Source organism: Rhinolophus sinicus, chromosome 13, assembly GCF_057876585.1.
Source record: "Rhinolophus sinicus isolate RSI-liver-muscle chromosome 13, RSI-T2T, whole genome shotgun sequence".
Taxonomy (NCBI): Eukaryota; Metazoa; Chordata; class Mammalia; order Chiroptera; family Rhinolophidae; genus Rhinolophus; species Rhinolophus sinicus.
This window is the reverse complement of record NC_142513.1, coordinates 57,913,447-57,929,212: the sequence shown is the minus strand read 5'-3', so window position 1 is coordinate 57,929,212 and position 15,766 is coordinate 57,913,447. Positions and strand designations below refer to the sequence as shown.

Here is a 15,766-nt window from a genome sequence, read left to right as displayed (position 1 = left end):
AGAGCGGGCACAGACCCAGGGCGTGTGGGAAACCAGGGGATGAAGAAAGCATACACTAAGCCTTTCATTTCTTCTTAAGGCATATAGAGTCTCTTCTGTGTGCTGAGACATGTGACCACGGAAGATGAAGGTTGAATAAATAAAAAGTAATGGCCCACACCATAAATGACAGTCTTTATGATAATCTCCTGATTGAGCCGTTTTGCCATTAACGTATGTTGCAAAGTTTTTACAACTTATCAGAAAGCCACTGCCTTCTCATCTGCGTGAACAGATCCTGACTCAGCCTCTGCAGATTAGTGATTATAGAGGAAGCAGGAAACCTTCCAGTGATTCCAGAAATATCGTGCCCTGTGAATCTGTATTTGCTCACCTTTGCTGGGTTTGGTTCTTTTATCTGAGTTGTATGGGTCACTTTGTCTCCTTTCCACTTTCTCAGAATCGCATGAGGACAGACGGTTTGAACTTCTGGGGGAGAAGAGGCTTCTGTGTGTTCTCTGGAAGCCACCAGCCGCCTCCTTCTCTGTGTAATTAGATATAAGAGGCCCAAGAGCCTCCTAGAACTCAGATGAGTTTCTCTTTAACCCAGAGCAGTGGGTTCCCTCTGACTGCAGGAAATGTTGGCATCACTCCATGGAAATGAGCAAGACAATTCCTTTTTCACGAAGGAAAAGGGCTGGTTCAGAAGAGAACGGGGGGCTGCGGTGGGTGGGGAGGTGGGAGGTGCCCCGAGGGTGAACATTCTGCCCCCGTGACAAGTGGAACCTGAGAGCTTGTAGCCACTCAGTTTTCAACACCTGTAGCCCCGCTTACTCCTGGCTCTCAGGGCAAGAGGGGGGGTGAGGGCTGAAGGCTTCAATGAAAGAAATGGGTTTGGGGATTGTAGGCCCCCTCGCCTGGAGGTGGGGGTGCTGTTTTTGCTTCCTCTTTTCACATCCTCTCCCCTTACACTGCTGACAGCCTGAGGATGACGGCGATGCAGCCGTGGGGGAAAGATAGAATTCAGCCAGAGAGTCCAGACTCCAAACTTGGTACCACTGGGCGCTCCGTCTCCAGACCTGTGCCCTTCAGACGTTTATGCCCCGGAAAGAATTTTGAAAAACCATGTGTGCCCCTTACATGTTTCAAGTTGCCATGTAAAATTTGCAACCTCATTTCAAATAGTTGCCAGTGATGCCATCTTCAGAATAGTGTAAATATTGACATTAAGAAATACATCCCTCCTTTAATGTAGCTAATGAACTTTAAATACCAGAGTAATTCGATACATCATCTGTTAAACACATGAAGTTCTGAAACAGTTTTACATGGTTTCTTTTTCTTGAATTTATATTTTCATTCCAGTTACCCTACTGAATTTTGTCCTTATATATTATATTTTTATGCATGGAAACCTTTTATTGGCCACTCTGCCCTAATGAAGTATGACAAAAATATGTCTGTTGATTTAATTTTTTAATGTTCAATGACTGTAAGTTTACAGATGTCAAGAGTTTTAGGATAAAGTTATCATTACAAGTATTAGCAGTACCCAGAAATAGGCAGTGGCTCAAAATACTGCACCTATAACAACTTTTGATGAAGAGGAAAGCTGAGAAGTATGTTATCGGAAATACACCTCTTATGTATTTCAGTACTTCGTGTATTCATAAGTGAATGTTCTTTATCACTAAAGTAAAGGAGGTTCGGGATCAATTCTATTCCTGTTTTTCATTTTTATAAATATGAGAACTGAGAGACGTAACTCCCAAGAAACAAATAGATGGGAAAGGACCCAAGGTCACGTGGGGCAAGTCTTGAAACTATCATCTAGGTCTCTGCCTAAAATCACACCCTGGCCTCTTACCAATGTTTCTTTTTAATCTTCTCTCAGCTGATAATTCTTTTAGCTCTGTCACCCTTCAGTTGTTTGAAAAGAGTTGGAAACTACGCGACTTGCAAAAGGATTTATTTCCTAGTCACTGGAGATATTTATTTTCAACACCTGTACCCATATTTCATGGGGTTTATTTGTTTGTGCTCTGTAGGTTTTCTTTCCTGAGATTTAGAATGAGTGAGAGATTTGTCTTTTGAGAGTGGCAGGTGTGTGTGTGTGTGTGTGTGTGTGTGTGTGTGTGTGTGAGTACGTGTGCATGCGTGTGTGTGCTTACGCAATTGGGGAGGGGGATTGCTGGACAACAGGCGGGTTCTCAGTGTAGTGTTTGAAAAAATTCATATGATGCAGGTATGATGTTACCTTTTATCTAAGAAAGTGAGGGAAAGGAGTATAGCCCATATTTGCTGATGTTTAAAACAATAGAAGCATAGACTAAGGACAGAAAAACGGTTACCTGTAGGGGCAGGAGGACAGGAAAGTGAAGGGAGGTGGAATTAGCCTGCGGTTTTCATGGACCTTGTTTTGTGATTTGGACTTGGAAACCCTGTAACAGACTCTAGATCATTATAAAACAACATTAACTCAAAGGGGAAAGAAAAAGCCAAGTAATTCTGAAAAATAAAAAGCAGAATGAAATTAATAAACCCAACTGTGTATTAAGTCGGTGACTTCACCACACAGAAAGTAACCATTTCAAGTGACTGTAAAACAGCCACGTTTCACCTATGTTCCTAGCAGGTATATCCTAAGGTTAAAAAGAACTGCAAAGATTGTAGACAGCTTTTAGTAATAATATTGTAAGTAATGGTGTTTGAGCTGTTATTTTGAAATATATATGTGCACATATATAAAAGATATAGTAAGGTAAAGCAAATAAGTAATATTACTAATGTGAGAATAACGATTTTTAGCATAAGAAAAAATGCAGATGTAAAACTAAAGAAAGTCACACACACACACACACACACACACACACACACACACACACAGGTTGATACAGCTTCTCAAAACCAAAACAAATCCCAACAAACCTGTTACTGGTCACCTTTGGAGGATGCTAGGGAATGAATTCATTATTCTGAGAACTGGTAAATAAAGAGAGAGAACCAAGCATTTCCTAGATATACTGTGATCAGGAAACCCAAATGCTTACTGAAGGAAAGTTTTCTTTCATAGAAGATTTCCAGCTACCATCTGCAGAGGGAATGCTAGAATTACAGTGTCGTCCTTTTGCAGACACTAATGAGAGAATGGATCTGGGCCGTGAGCACCAGTGGCTGTGGCGTCATTAGGGGCAAGAGGGGCGTAGCCAGGCTGACAATACCTGAGTTCGCAATAGTACAGGTGCCGGGAGGTGTCATCCAAGGTAGTGTAATCCAGACATCTCCAAGGATTTGTTTGATTTCTGGAATAATATCTTCCACGTTTCCTGTTTCAAGGCTCAGCCTTCTAATCCTTAATGTATGTCTCTGGGAGCCTGGATCATTAGCTACTGTTTCTCAGGCAGTGGCTAGGGGACTTACCTTACCATCTGTGAAATGGGATCATAGGGAATTCTGTCACATAGGAAGGGAGGGAGGATTAAATGAGAGACGTGTGGAGCACCCAGCAGCTGGTACTCTGGGCATTAATGAGTAGTAGTCTCACTATGATTAGTCTTTCAGCCCATCGCTTCTCTGGCTAGGTTTTACCTTGGGGCTATTTGTCAGTTTTTTTTTTTTTTTTTTTTTTTTTTTACCAGAGGAAGATTTGAGCACTGTCTTTAACAGACTGGATCTCTCCAAGGTGGGAGCAGGATGTAGGTGGCCCTGGGGAAAATCAGTGTAGTCTAGGTGGATCTTTATCAGAAATATGGAAAATCTAGGAAATTGGGTTCGTCACGCTGTGCAGAAGCACGTGAGGACACAGGGGGCCTTATGCTCTAACTATGTGTTTGCATTTGATGCTCATTGGGTGCTCATTGGGGTTTCACATGCAGCTCCTCACTTTAGGCAGGGCTGTGGCTTCACTCCTGTGTTAAAGATGAGGAAACCGAGACTTGGAGACACTTAAGTGCTTGTCAAAAGTCACATCAGAAAGAACCCAGGGCTTCTCACTTCCAATGTATTGCTCTTTTTGTTACCTCACTGGCCTCTGGAAAATATTTTTGTCCACTTCTGGAGGAATGCTATGTACTCTGCACCCACGTTGGTGGTGTTCCCCAGTGGAAATCTTGATAAAATTCTCCTTGGTGGGGCCCCTCTGGCCAGTTAATACCCTTCTGGTAGTTTTCTGCCCAAACACTTAAGCTCACCAAAATGTACACAAGTGTACTTTAATGTCTCTCTCCTTGTGAACGTGGAGGTTTTAATCTGAAACACTTCTTCTGGATTATGTACCAAGTCATCACATGAGGCAAACACCACCATCCGTTGGGAGGAATCCATGATTTAAAACTTTTTATCAAGAAAAATGTTCCGATATTACTGACTTCTACATTTTTTAATCAAGAAACCACGTACAATAAAATATTCTACTAGATTCGATCACAAACAATAACTTTCCTTAAAAAATACCATCTTTTAACACAGAGCTTTAAGTTCACTTAATTGACATGTGTATTTTTTCTTTTATTGTTTTTAAATTTTCAAATGTTATGTATCATGATAAAATTTTATCATGATCATGATAAAATTTCAAACAGCACAGAAATACGTATAGTAAAAAGTGGAATTTTCCCTTTGATCAAGGTTCACTCCCGCTACTCTCTCTAGAGGAAACCACTGATTTAATTAATGGCTGTCTTTCTGGACCTTCTTTTTTCTCTGCTCTTGCAGAGTTCTACATTATTGCCCTATAGCATATTTGCTTATGTATACATATTTCTACATGAATGAGAATGCTAATACACAGAGGGTGCCAAAAAATGTATACACATTTTAAGAGGGGAAAACTGTGTTAAAATTGTAATACTCAATGTATACCGATAACGAAAAATGAATACAAGTCACATTTGACTTCTGCAATTACAAGAGGTGCTCAATGTGGTTCCCATCAGCGTCCAGACACTTCTGATGACGGCGAGCTGCTGCTTGAGCAACGCTGACCCTAGTGTCCACTTGTAGACATTGTTTTGGCACCCCCGGTATATTTTGAATGTCTTGAGTTTTCACTTAATGTATCCTAGACATATGCATATCCATATCAGCACACATAACTGTACTATATTCCTCTTAAATGCTGCATCTACATTTAGTGATAAACAAATTATTGCCCCTGAAAACAATGACATAAACATCTTCAACCAAGTGGTTTTGCTTGCATGAACAAATATTTTCTAAGACTCCTAGTAACTCTTTCCTCATACCCTCTCAAGCACCAGATAGTATGTATCAATTTTTCCCATGTGACATTGCAACACCATGTCTCTGTTGTTTGACAGGCATCTCTTCATGTGTTTGTGGCCATTTGTCGTGTTTTTGTGGACCCTCTGCTCTTACTCTTGACTCACTTTTCTATTGGGTTGCTTTTTAAAACTAATTTAAAGGAATACTTTATAATGTGTAGATTTTAATTCTCTGTCTGTGACACATATTGCCAATATTTTCTCTGTCATTTGTCTTTTAACTATGTTTATTTTGTATTTTGCCATGCAAAACTGTTTACTTTTACAAGTTATAGCTTGAAGTCCTATCTTGTATGACTTCTTGAACATGTGTTTTATTTAAGGTCTTTCTCTCCTGAGGTTATAGAAATACTTTTCTAAGTTTTTTTTCTAATATTATTATTGTTTTGTTTTTTATGTTTAGCTCTTTAATCCATCTGGAAATGATTTTTGTATATGGTGTGAGGTAGGTATCTAAGTGTACTTTTCAAATGAATAGTTCATTGTCCCAATGCTTTGATTACTAACCTACCATTTCATGTATTAAATTCCAATACTTATACATGGGTCTACTTCTAGACTCTATTTGTTCCATTGATCAATGAAATTTGTCTATTCCTATGCCAGTAGCACAGTGTGTTCATTGCTGTAGTTTGATAATAAGTTTTGCTATCTGGTAAAGCAAATATCCCTTGTTGTTCTATTCCAAGTCTATCTTAGTTTTTATCAAGTATTTACTCCCTTAGATGACTTTTACTATCATCGTGTCAGTTTCCATACATCATTCCATTGGGGTTTTTATTTGGATTGTGTTGAATTTTTAGATTAATTTGAGTGAGGAATGAGAGATTTGTGAGATTTGTGATACTAAGTCTTCTTATGCAAGGAAAAGACATACCTTTCCAATTATTCAGATCTTTTATGTTTTCAATAATTTAAATAGACCTGCTACATTTTCTGCTGAGGTTTAGGCCTAAGAATTCTAAACATGTTTTGTTGCTATTATACAAACAATCTTATTTTCTGCTGAATTTTGAAGTTGTTGCTACTGGTGTGTAAGAATCGTTTGACTTCTGTATGTTCCTTTTACATCTTCGTGGCTGACTAAACTACATAATGGTTCTAATTGCATTTTAGTTAATCGTCTTGAATAGTCATATCATATGCAAACAATGACAGTTTTGACTCTTCCTTTTGAATATTTCTACCTTGTTTTAATTCTAGTTTTATTGCATTGGCTAGGACGCCACCTGGACAGTGTTGCATAAAATCACTGATAGAAGGTACTGTCCGCTCTGCCAATGCTTCATCAGTGAATAATTGTCTTTAGCGTCTTAAAGTAAAGGAGGTTACCTTCTATACTAATAGACTAGAGCTTTTAATCAGGAAATGGTATTGAAAATTTGGGGCATCTTTTGAAAGGATAGATTTTCTTTTTCTTTTATCTCTTAATTTAGTAAACAGACTTCTTAGGCATTCTTGCATTTCTAGTCCAAAGCTTACTGAGTTATAATATGGAATTCTTGTAATGTATTTTCATTTGATAATATTTTATTCAGATTTTGAGACGTTTCATAACAGACACAGTTTTATACATATGTGGTTAAAATATCTATATCTGTATTCATATATTAAAAGCTATATGCTAAGTTTGACCGATTTTCTCATCAGAAACATTCAAGCCTCATAGAGTGGCTTGGGGAAGTTGATTGCTTTTTGTTTTGATTTTGTTTTGGAAAAGTATAAATAGGATAGAAATCTTTAGAAGAACTCGCCTATAAATCCTTCTGGACCTTGTACTTTTCTAATGTATACATTTTTTTTTACTACCATTGCAATTTTTTTTGTACTTCTCTTAACTTTTTTTATTAATATTTTCTAGTAAATGAATCATTAAAACTATATTTCAAAATGTATTGTTGCAATATTCTTAACATTTTACGTTGTCTCCTCTGTGTCCCTTACTATTCTTGCCAAAGTTTTATATTACTTTTTAAAAAAATTTATTGGGGTGACAATTGTTAGTGAAATTACATAGATTTCAGGTGTACAATTCTGTATTACATCATCTCTAAATCCCATTGTGTGTTCACCACCCAGAGTCAGTTCTCCTTCCATCACCATATATTTGATCCCCCTTACCCTCATCTCCCACCCCCAACCCCCTTATATATTACTTTTAAAAGACCTAGCGATTGATTGTCTAGTCTGCTTTTTCCCTGTTGTAGTTGTTTTTTTTTTTTGCTTTGTTTATTCCATTTTCTCATTGTATCTTTATTATTTACTTTCTCTTGCTTTCTATAAATTTATCTTGTAGATCTTTACTACCTTATTAAATCCTTATTTAAGTTAATTCTATTTTAACTATTTTATAAATGTGCTTAAATGCTGTAAATTTTCCAAAAAAAATTACTTCAGTTACATTTTCATAGGTCTCAATGAATAAGACTTGAATTATTATTATAATTAAATAGTTTTAAATTTTATTTCATTAGTCTTTTTTCCCCAAAAATATTTTTTTATTCGCCTAAAGAGAAGCTTTTTAAACATTATCCTTTTGTTGTCCATTTCTATTTTATTTTATTTGGTACAGTATGTGCTTCTGTACCAAATAAAATAATTACTTTTACTTTATGTAGCTTACTTTGTTTTTTCTCTTGGAATTTCAGATCTTCTTTGAGGTATAATAGAGATTGGTTTTTATAAATGTTCTTTAGCTAATTGAAAATAACTTTTAGGGAGGCAACTTTTTAGGGAGGTTGTGAAACACACACAATACCCATACCTAACAATTAAAACTTATTATTTGTATTTTTAAAATATATCTTCATTTATGTTGTCTTCTTGATCTGTTAATTTGTGAAAGAAGTATTTTATTTTTCTTTTATAATTGTCAGTTCCCTTTTATTTGTAATCTGTTTTACTCTTTATACTTTTTTGTTGCTGTTTTAATTGGAGCTTAAAAGTTTATAATTATCGTAATGGTGAATTTTGCCATCTTCAAATATGATATAAATCACTGTTGCCATTTAGTTTGTGGCATCCTGAAATTTTTTCACTTATGTATTCAATTTCAATATATTATACATTTAATAAATATTTTATTATAATCTGTATTGAATGTCCTATATGTTCAATTTTCCTTTTATTGTTTGTTGTATTTTTGTACTTTCATTTTTAATATTTTCTTTTAGATGTGCTTTTTCTAAAGACCATGCATCTTGATTTTTTAACACACATTTTTTTTCTTATTTAAGTGGTAGTATTTGTGCTTATTGTCTATAATGATATTATTTGAACTTTTTCATTTTGTGCTTTCTATTCACCATTACCCCACTCCTTTTGATAGTCATTTTAGTATTAGTTAGAGATTTTGGGTTCTGTTTTTCTAAAACTGATTTGGAAGTTATGTGTGCTATTTCTGTTCTTCTAAAAGCTACTTAAAATTTTTAGCAAGCTCATTTGAATTTAAACTGTTGTGATCAACAATTGGTGACCGTCTGTAAGCTCCTTTCCCTCGCTTCTAAAGACAGTCTTTATTAGGCTTTTAATTATTTCTCTACCTAATTTTCTATGCGCTTACGATGGAAATTATCTGGAAATTTCATTCCAAATATGTATCGTTTAATAGTAAATAGCAGCAGCAATACTATTAGCATTATTTGTATTATTATTTACTTTATGTCTCTATTTCACAAGAAACCTTTATTAGTAATTGTACTATATTTTACTACCAAATTAGCAATCATTATTTAGATTTAAATTGCATTTTGGGGGCTTATTTGCTCTGCACGGTTTGTTATATCCCAAGTTATTGTATATTCTAATTATTTTTTCTATTTTTCTGGAGTACCTCCTCATTAATTTTGGCTTCTTTTTCTGAAAGACTGTGAGTGGTCAACTTTCTGAGTCTTTGCTTGTCGGAAAGAAAGATTTTCATCAGTTTTGACACTTTTTGTACAGACCTATCTTGATGACAAAATCCCAGATCAAAAACAACTTCTGTAAATCCATATTATCATTTATCTTCTACAATACTTCAAACAGATAAAGCAAACTTGATTTCCCGTTTTAGAAGTAAGATGTACCCATCTCCCAATAAGTCATCCTTTCTTAAATGTTCATCATCATTATTATTATTGTTATTATTATTATTAGTCCTCAAATGACCCACCTTAGCAATGAGAACTTCTGATTAATAGTTCATCAGGTTTTGTAGCGAGCTCTTCTTACCAACGGTAATCCGTTTTCTAACAAATTCCACGTAGTAGCCAAAATGTTCAAATTTCGAAGACCCTGTTTCCTAATGAGGCAATTAGTTCCTGAGTTCTAACACATGCTGTGATTTTTCATTCGCTTACGCTGATCCTGCTCATTGCTGGGCAGTGAGGATTTCCCTAACGTGCTTCCCAGGAAGGGGTACCCTCCATGTCAGCCACATCTTCTTGCCCTCGGTGCTCAGAGCCGTAGACTCTCTGATGGCTGATGTCCTCCTTAGGCTATTGTAAAAGACGCTCTCCTTCCTGGTTGAGAAGGTCTTGCTAAGAACGGTTGTGTATTACTCTCTTTCGGTCCACCCGATGTCTTATTAGCATGTGGTCTTCCATACTTTTGGAACTTCCCTGTCCCCTTCACTTGAAACACTGAGTTCAAAGTTGTGGTGAGAAATCCGGGATTGTCATACAGAAGCCCAGGTCCTAGTTCTACAGATTTGATGCACGTGGACCATTGCGTGTCTCGGCCAAGGAGTCTTAACCCAAGGTCTGCAAATACTCCGCTACTTGACGGCCTCACTCAGGGATTCTCCTGACTTCCCTCTGCCCTTCCTCTCGAGGTTAGATTTGACTAGAGTAGCAGACTTGGAAACCTTCTCTCCTCCTCAAATGATCTTGTGACCTTCCTTTCCAGTGCCAAGGAACTTGCCTTCCCATAGGTGTTATCTCTATTTGCTACGCTAGCTGCCTCCAGGATTGTAGGCTCCTATTCAGTGTCTCCACTGGCCCTCAGATGCAAGTTGCCTCAGGTTCTGTCCATCTTAGAATAAGACGCATCGAGAGTGTATCTACATGTGAAGAATGCAGATGGCCAGGTCTGATTGCGGCCGTCTGGTCACTCTCTGTGTGCCTCTGTCTTCACCCCGTGTAGGTGGGAGGACACACCATGCTCCCCATCCGCTGGATGCCCCCTGAAAGCATCATGTACCGCAAGTTCACTACGGAGAGTGACGTGTGGAGCTTCGGGGTGATTCTGTGGGAGATCTTCACCTACGGAAAGCAGCCGTGGTTCCAGCTCTCAAACACAGAGGTACAGAAGGGGGCAGCTGCGGCCCTCCAGGTGGGGGAGGCGGATGAGAGATCCCTCAGGCCAGGATAGAGGCATAGTGTGCAAGACCGGAGGTGGGATTGGAGCCTGCCACACAGACGTAGGCAGAAGCAGGAGGGCAGAGCGTCCTAACAGGAAAACACGAGAGCTGGAGGCGCTGTGGTACAATTGTCAGAAGAGCCGGAAATCAGGTGTCTACCTGGAGACTTAAGTCACCGTTCTATTTGCTCTACTACACTTACAACTCACAAATGTTTCACCAAGAAAGAAAGGGATGACACAGAACTATGACTTTTTCAATTGTGCCATCTTGTGGAAACACCTACTGCTTCGTGTGCCCGAATAATCTGGGTCCCCAGCAGTTCTCAGCATGGCATGTGCAGGGCGGTGTTGGGAAGGCCAATTTCACGTTATTGACAGAGCTGTGTGTGGCCTTCCGGGAATAAACTGAATCATACTAGTAAACAGAATCATAATAAAGTACATATTTTTGTAATTTTGACTTACAATAATAATAAAAAAGACTAATCCCATTTTAGTAACAGCGTATATTTAGGGCCAGGCATTTTCCTAAACGCTTTAGTTATATCGACTCGGGACCTTTCACACAAACACCTCTTGAGATTCAGGACAAAGGGAAGGGAACTACTTGGGGCCCTGACATGGCCTGGCCCGGGTCTCAGAGGGGAGCTTGAGGGGCATGACCACAGGACTCTTTGCCCCCAAAGTCAGTCAAGGTGACCCTCAGTGACATCTTGCCCACGGTCATGCTGACCCTGGGAATGCAGTACAGCTTGTGGACAGTAAGAGGCTTGGTCTCCCAACTCAGCAGACCTATGCCAGATTGCAATTTATTTACAGCTTTCTATTTTCCCGGAAAATGTGAACACAAGAAATTTTTAATATTGGAATTGTGTCTCAATATTTAAGAAATTATCTTCCTTCTTTGAAGCTATGCTCATCTTTGCTTTCCGATGCCCTAGCTACTTACTTGAAGTTCAAGGACTGAAAAGAAAGCATTTCTTTCAATTTGGGACATCTTATTGTTCACAAGCTGTGGTGGGTCCTGATCACATTTCCCAAAGTAGGACAAAATAGTTCAATGACCTTTTACAAAAATGAAAGAGCTATGTCAGAACCCATTTGTTGTAGTGCTTTTAAAAATCGTTACTGTTTTCCCGGGGGAGGGATTGCTGGTAAGCACACACACATCACCTCACACACGTGCCCACACATGCATGCGTGCACGCACCCTCACACGTGCACACATATGCATGCGTGCACGCACCCTCACACGTGCACACATATGCATGCGTGCACGCACCCTCACACATGCACACACATGCATGTGCGCACACACCCTCACACGTGCACACGCATGCATGTGTGCATGCACTCTCACAGGTGCACACACAGGCATGCGTGCATGCACCCTCACGTGCACACACGTGCATGCGTGCATGCACCCTCACACAAGTGCTCACAGACACACACAGAGATATACACCCTGAGGGCAGCCTGCACGCAGTGTGGGAGCCCCTGGACAGAGAGGGCCTGGGCTGAGGGCACTACTGACCTCAGTGGCAGATCTGTCCTGGACCCCAACGCTGGCTCACAGCAGTCAGAAAGGTGTTCGCGGTACTTCTAACACTCCTTGGGGAGACATTGGCCTTGAAGGCAGGCTTCCTACCCCCAGCAGCCACCTCTCCCTCTCTACCCACGGAGCAGCCAAATACTGGCCATTACTGGCGATGAAATTCAGAACCTGGATAGTCCCACATGGGCCGCACCACCAAGTACTTTCGATCTTAGCTTTAGCAGCTGCTGCTGCAGTTTGAACTGGATCCCTTTCCATAGGGGCAGAGGTAACAGAGGGTGGAAACGGGGTCCCTACAAGAAAAAGGCATGTGAGCTGCCAGAGACCTGTCAGGCTGGCAGTGAAATGAGCTGAGTGAGCCATTGCAGACTTCGGGATGAATATGGCCAGGAAGGGACTGGCGCATGATGGTTTGAAAAGCCATCCCAAGGTCGGGATGGCACAAGACAACCCCAGACAGGATGCATCGGGAGCTAGAAGGAGAAATAAGGCTCATCCCTCGCCCACATAAATACCAATGGGGGCAAAATGGGGAAGTAACATTTTTCAGATACTCAGTAGAGATGATTCTGGTGTGTTTTTGTCATCACAACCTATGTGCACGTGAGGAAACTGCAGATGAGGGTAAGTAACTTGGCCCAGGTGACACAGAGGTAGCGTTAGTCGTTAGTGAAGTTGAAACTGAGAACTGGAAGATGAAACCTTGAAAATTCACGTATTCAGCATCAGCAAAGAAATTCCTTGGGGGAATCGCCAATGACAGGTTTGGTCCTGGAGTGGCCAGCTGGACTGCTCCAGCCATACGCTCTTTGCTTCCTTCCTGCTCCCCCTGAGGACCTTCCCTTTGGAGGTTGGGCCAGGTGGTCCCTTTTCTTGTCCTCATTGGGCCTCACAACACCCCTCGGAGGGGCTCAAAGCAGACAGTGGATCCCATTGTACAGATGAGGGTGCTGAGATCCTGTGAGGTTAGCTAACTTGCACTGGCCACAGAGTGGGGTGATGGTGAATCCAGCATCTCGTCCCACTGTTTAGGACTTTAAAAGAGAATGGGATACGTGATTTAGTGCAGAGAGCAGGGGAGGATGGGTCTTGCTGAGAGAGAGACCTATGTAGTGGCTTGGAGGTATCTGTGGAGAGGGGCACAGACGCTGCGACACGGGAGCTGGCCCGGAAGTGGGGGCTCAGGGGCGGGGTCATGGAGAGCTCCTTCCAGGGCGTTTCAAAGTCCCGCAGGCTTAAAGGGGAGGAGGGACAGGTCAGAGGCCTGTCCCCACTGCCACGTGGAAAATGAAGGCAGCTGTCATCCAGAGGAGCAGTGAAGTCACAGGAAGAGTCCCTGGGTGGCCATGGAGGCCTGGCCCAGGCCCATGTGCTCACTGTCCTCGCGACCCATGCGCAGGACAGACAGGAAATCCCGCACTGTCTCCGGCCCTCAGCCTGTGCTTGCGGGGACCCCACTGTGCTCTGACGCGCACCCATGAAGTGGTGGCCTTCTGAGCTCTGACGTAATGTCCTCCCTTTTTCAGGTCATCGAGTGCATCACCCAAGGCCGTGTTTTGGAGCGGCCCCGAGTCTGCCCCAAAGAGGTATATGATGTCATGCTGGGGTGCTGGCAGAGGGAACCACAGCAGCGGCTGAACATCAAGGAAATCTACAAAATCCTCCACGCTTTAGGGAAAGCCACCCCAATCTACCTGGACGTCCTCGGCTAGTGGTGGCCGGTCGTCACGAGCTCATACTCTGTTGCCTCCTCTCTCCCTGGCCTCACATCCCCCTGCCTTTCCACCGCCCGACTCTTTTCTCCCATCCTTGACTGAAATGAACATCTTCATATAAACTCAAGTGCCTGCTACACATACAACACTGAAAAAAAATAAAGAGAAAAAAACCCTGTAAGGCAGTTTGGCATACATATATATGTATATATATACATATGTGTGTGTGTGTATATATATGTATATACACACACATATATATATATATATATAAAACTATATCTACAGAGAGATACCTTCTCCTCTAATACAGAGAGAAGCTGCTGACACAGAAACCACAAGACTAACCACAACTCAGAAAATCTTAACTATTACGGACACAAATGAAAATCCCCTTTGACTTGAGCTGTGGGCCACGCCTCTTCAGCTATAGCTTTTTGGAGCAGAAGACCGTGACGTTGCAGGGAGATGATCTTCGTGTTGGGACAGGAGGAGCTGGGGTGGGCAGGACTCAGTGCTCACCTGCACAGGTGTGTTGCCCTCACGCTCTGAGCCGGTGCCTGGGCAGAGCGCGTCAACTGCTCAGCAAGGAAATAAGACCGACCAGGGGCCTCGTGTCTCCCCGGGCCATTGTCTCCGTGCCTCCCCTCTTTCCTCCACTCCCAGACAGTTTTCTAATGTGTCTGTTCTAGAAAGTGTGGTCCTGATGCTTTTGGGAGTCGGTGATGGCACCTACAGGTAAACACCGAGCAAATCACAACAATGAAACAAAACCACAACGACAGTGGACTGCACCCATCTCGGGTGTAAATCACGATCAAGTTCCTTGCTAGAATCGACAGGGTCTTCTATTCTCTGAACTTGAAGAACTGCACTTTCTGGACTGAAAGAACCACAGAAGAACTAGCCGCAACCTGGACCCTCCCAAGGCAGCGCCTTCTGTCTTTTCCTTATTGGGAGGACTCCGTGACCCCACTCCCACATTCAGGCCTTCGCAGAGTTGGGAGGGGGGGCCAGTACGCCGTGTTGTCTGCACATGTGGACACAAGATCCCAAAGCAGGAGACTGAATCCTTGTAGGTGGTTCGAAGATATGCCCCTTTGCATCCTGTGTCTCGTTCTGCTACCCCGACAGCCTCGCTGACAAGTCCTGGGCCTCTGCCGGTCCCAGGTAAACCCCCCTGCGGGGAGGGAGCCGGCTGGGAAGGACGGCTGCCTGTGCTTCGGGGAGCCAGGCAGGAGAGTCTGTGTGGTACCTGCGCCCGGCCCCTTGGCATTCTCCTCACGTTGCCAGCCCTGGAAGGATTGATGCATCTACCTTGGAGCTGCTGGGAAAATGCAGGGGCTGAGAAATCGCCTTTGCGGGTGGGGGCAGGGGGAAGGGCGAGGCTTCTGCGGAGCTGTCCTCGCAGGGCCACTGCCACAGGCTCTGCATCTTAATGAGGTCAGAGCCCTGACCAGGGAGAGAGAATGAAGCGTCTGGGCTGCCAGCAACCTCTGCCCCTGCGCTGGGGGGATCACTGCTTTCCTGGCTGCTGCTATCAGGCAACACGGACACGTATCGGGGCCTCCCTGCCTACGTGACAACCACCAAATGGAAGCCAGCAGCCTCCCCACAGAGCCCTCCTGCTGGGGAGGAGCGGATGTGTGTCCCCCAGTCCATCGGCCCCTCCACCTCACCCCTGCACGGAGCTGCCTAATGGACAGGTCTTTGCCCAGTCAGAGCCTCCGGGGCCTGTGACCTGCACCCTGCGCTGCCAGCTTAAGGGACCTCCTCAGCCTGGACATCCGGGTCCTGTGCGGCGTGGGCCTCCCGTGTGGGCTCAGGACTGGATTCTGTGTCTGTGCTTTCGCTTTTTTTTCCTAGACCAACAGATGTTTTTACTCAAATGG

The 15,766-nt window shown here is 42.3% G+C and overlaps 1 protein-coding gene across 4 annotated transcripts in view; it reads left to right on the top strand.

Annotated features, from left to right (window-relative positions):
* The window catches only part of NTRK3 (neurotrophic receptor tyrosine kinase 3), a 323,228-nt gene extending 309,181 nt beyond the window's left edge, over positions 1-14,047 (top strand). For 2 of the 4 annotated variants that reach the window (XM_019726716.3, XM_019726714.3), the window contains 2 exons: positions 10,386-10,544; positions 13,686-14,047. In XM_019726716.3, the coding sequence (XP_019582275.1) occupies positions 10,386-10,544; positions 13,686-13,871 (345 nt within the window). In that variant the 3' untranslated portion in view covers positions 13,872-14,047. Of the gene's footprint in view, positions 1-5,664; positions 5,707-10,385; positions 10,545-13,685 lie in introns of all 4 variants that reach the window. The other 2 variants (XM_019726715.3, XM_019726720.3) reach the window with 2 other exon arrangements.
* The last annotated feature ends 1,719 nt before the right edge of the window (positions 14,048-15,766 follow it).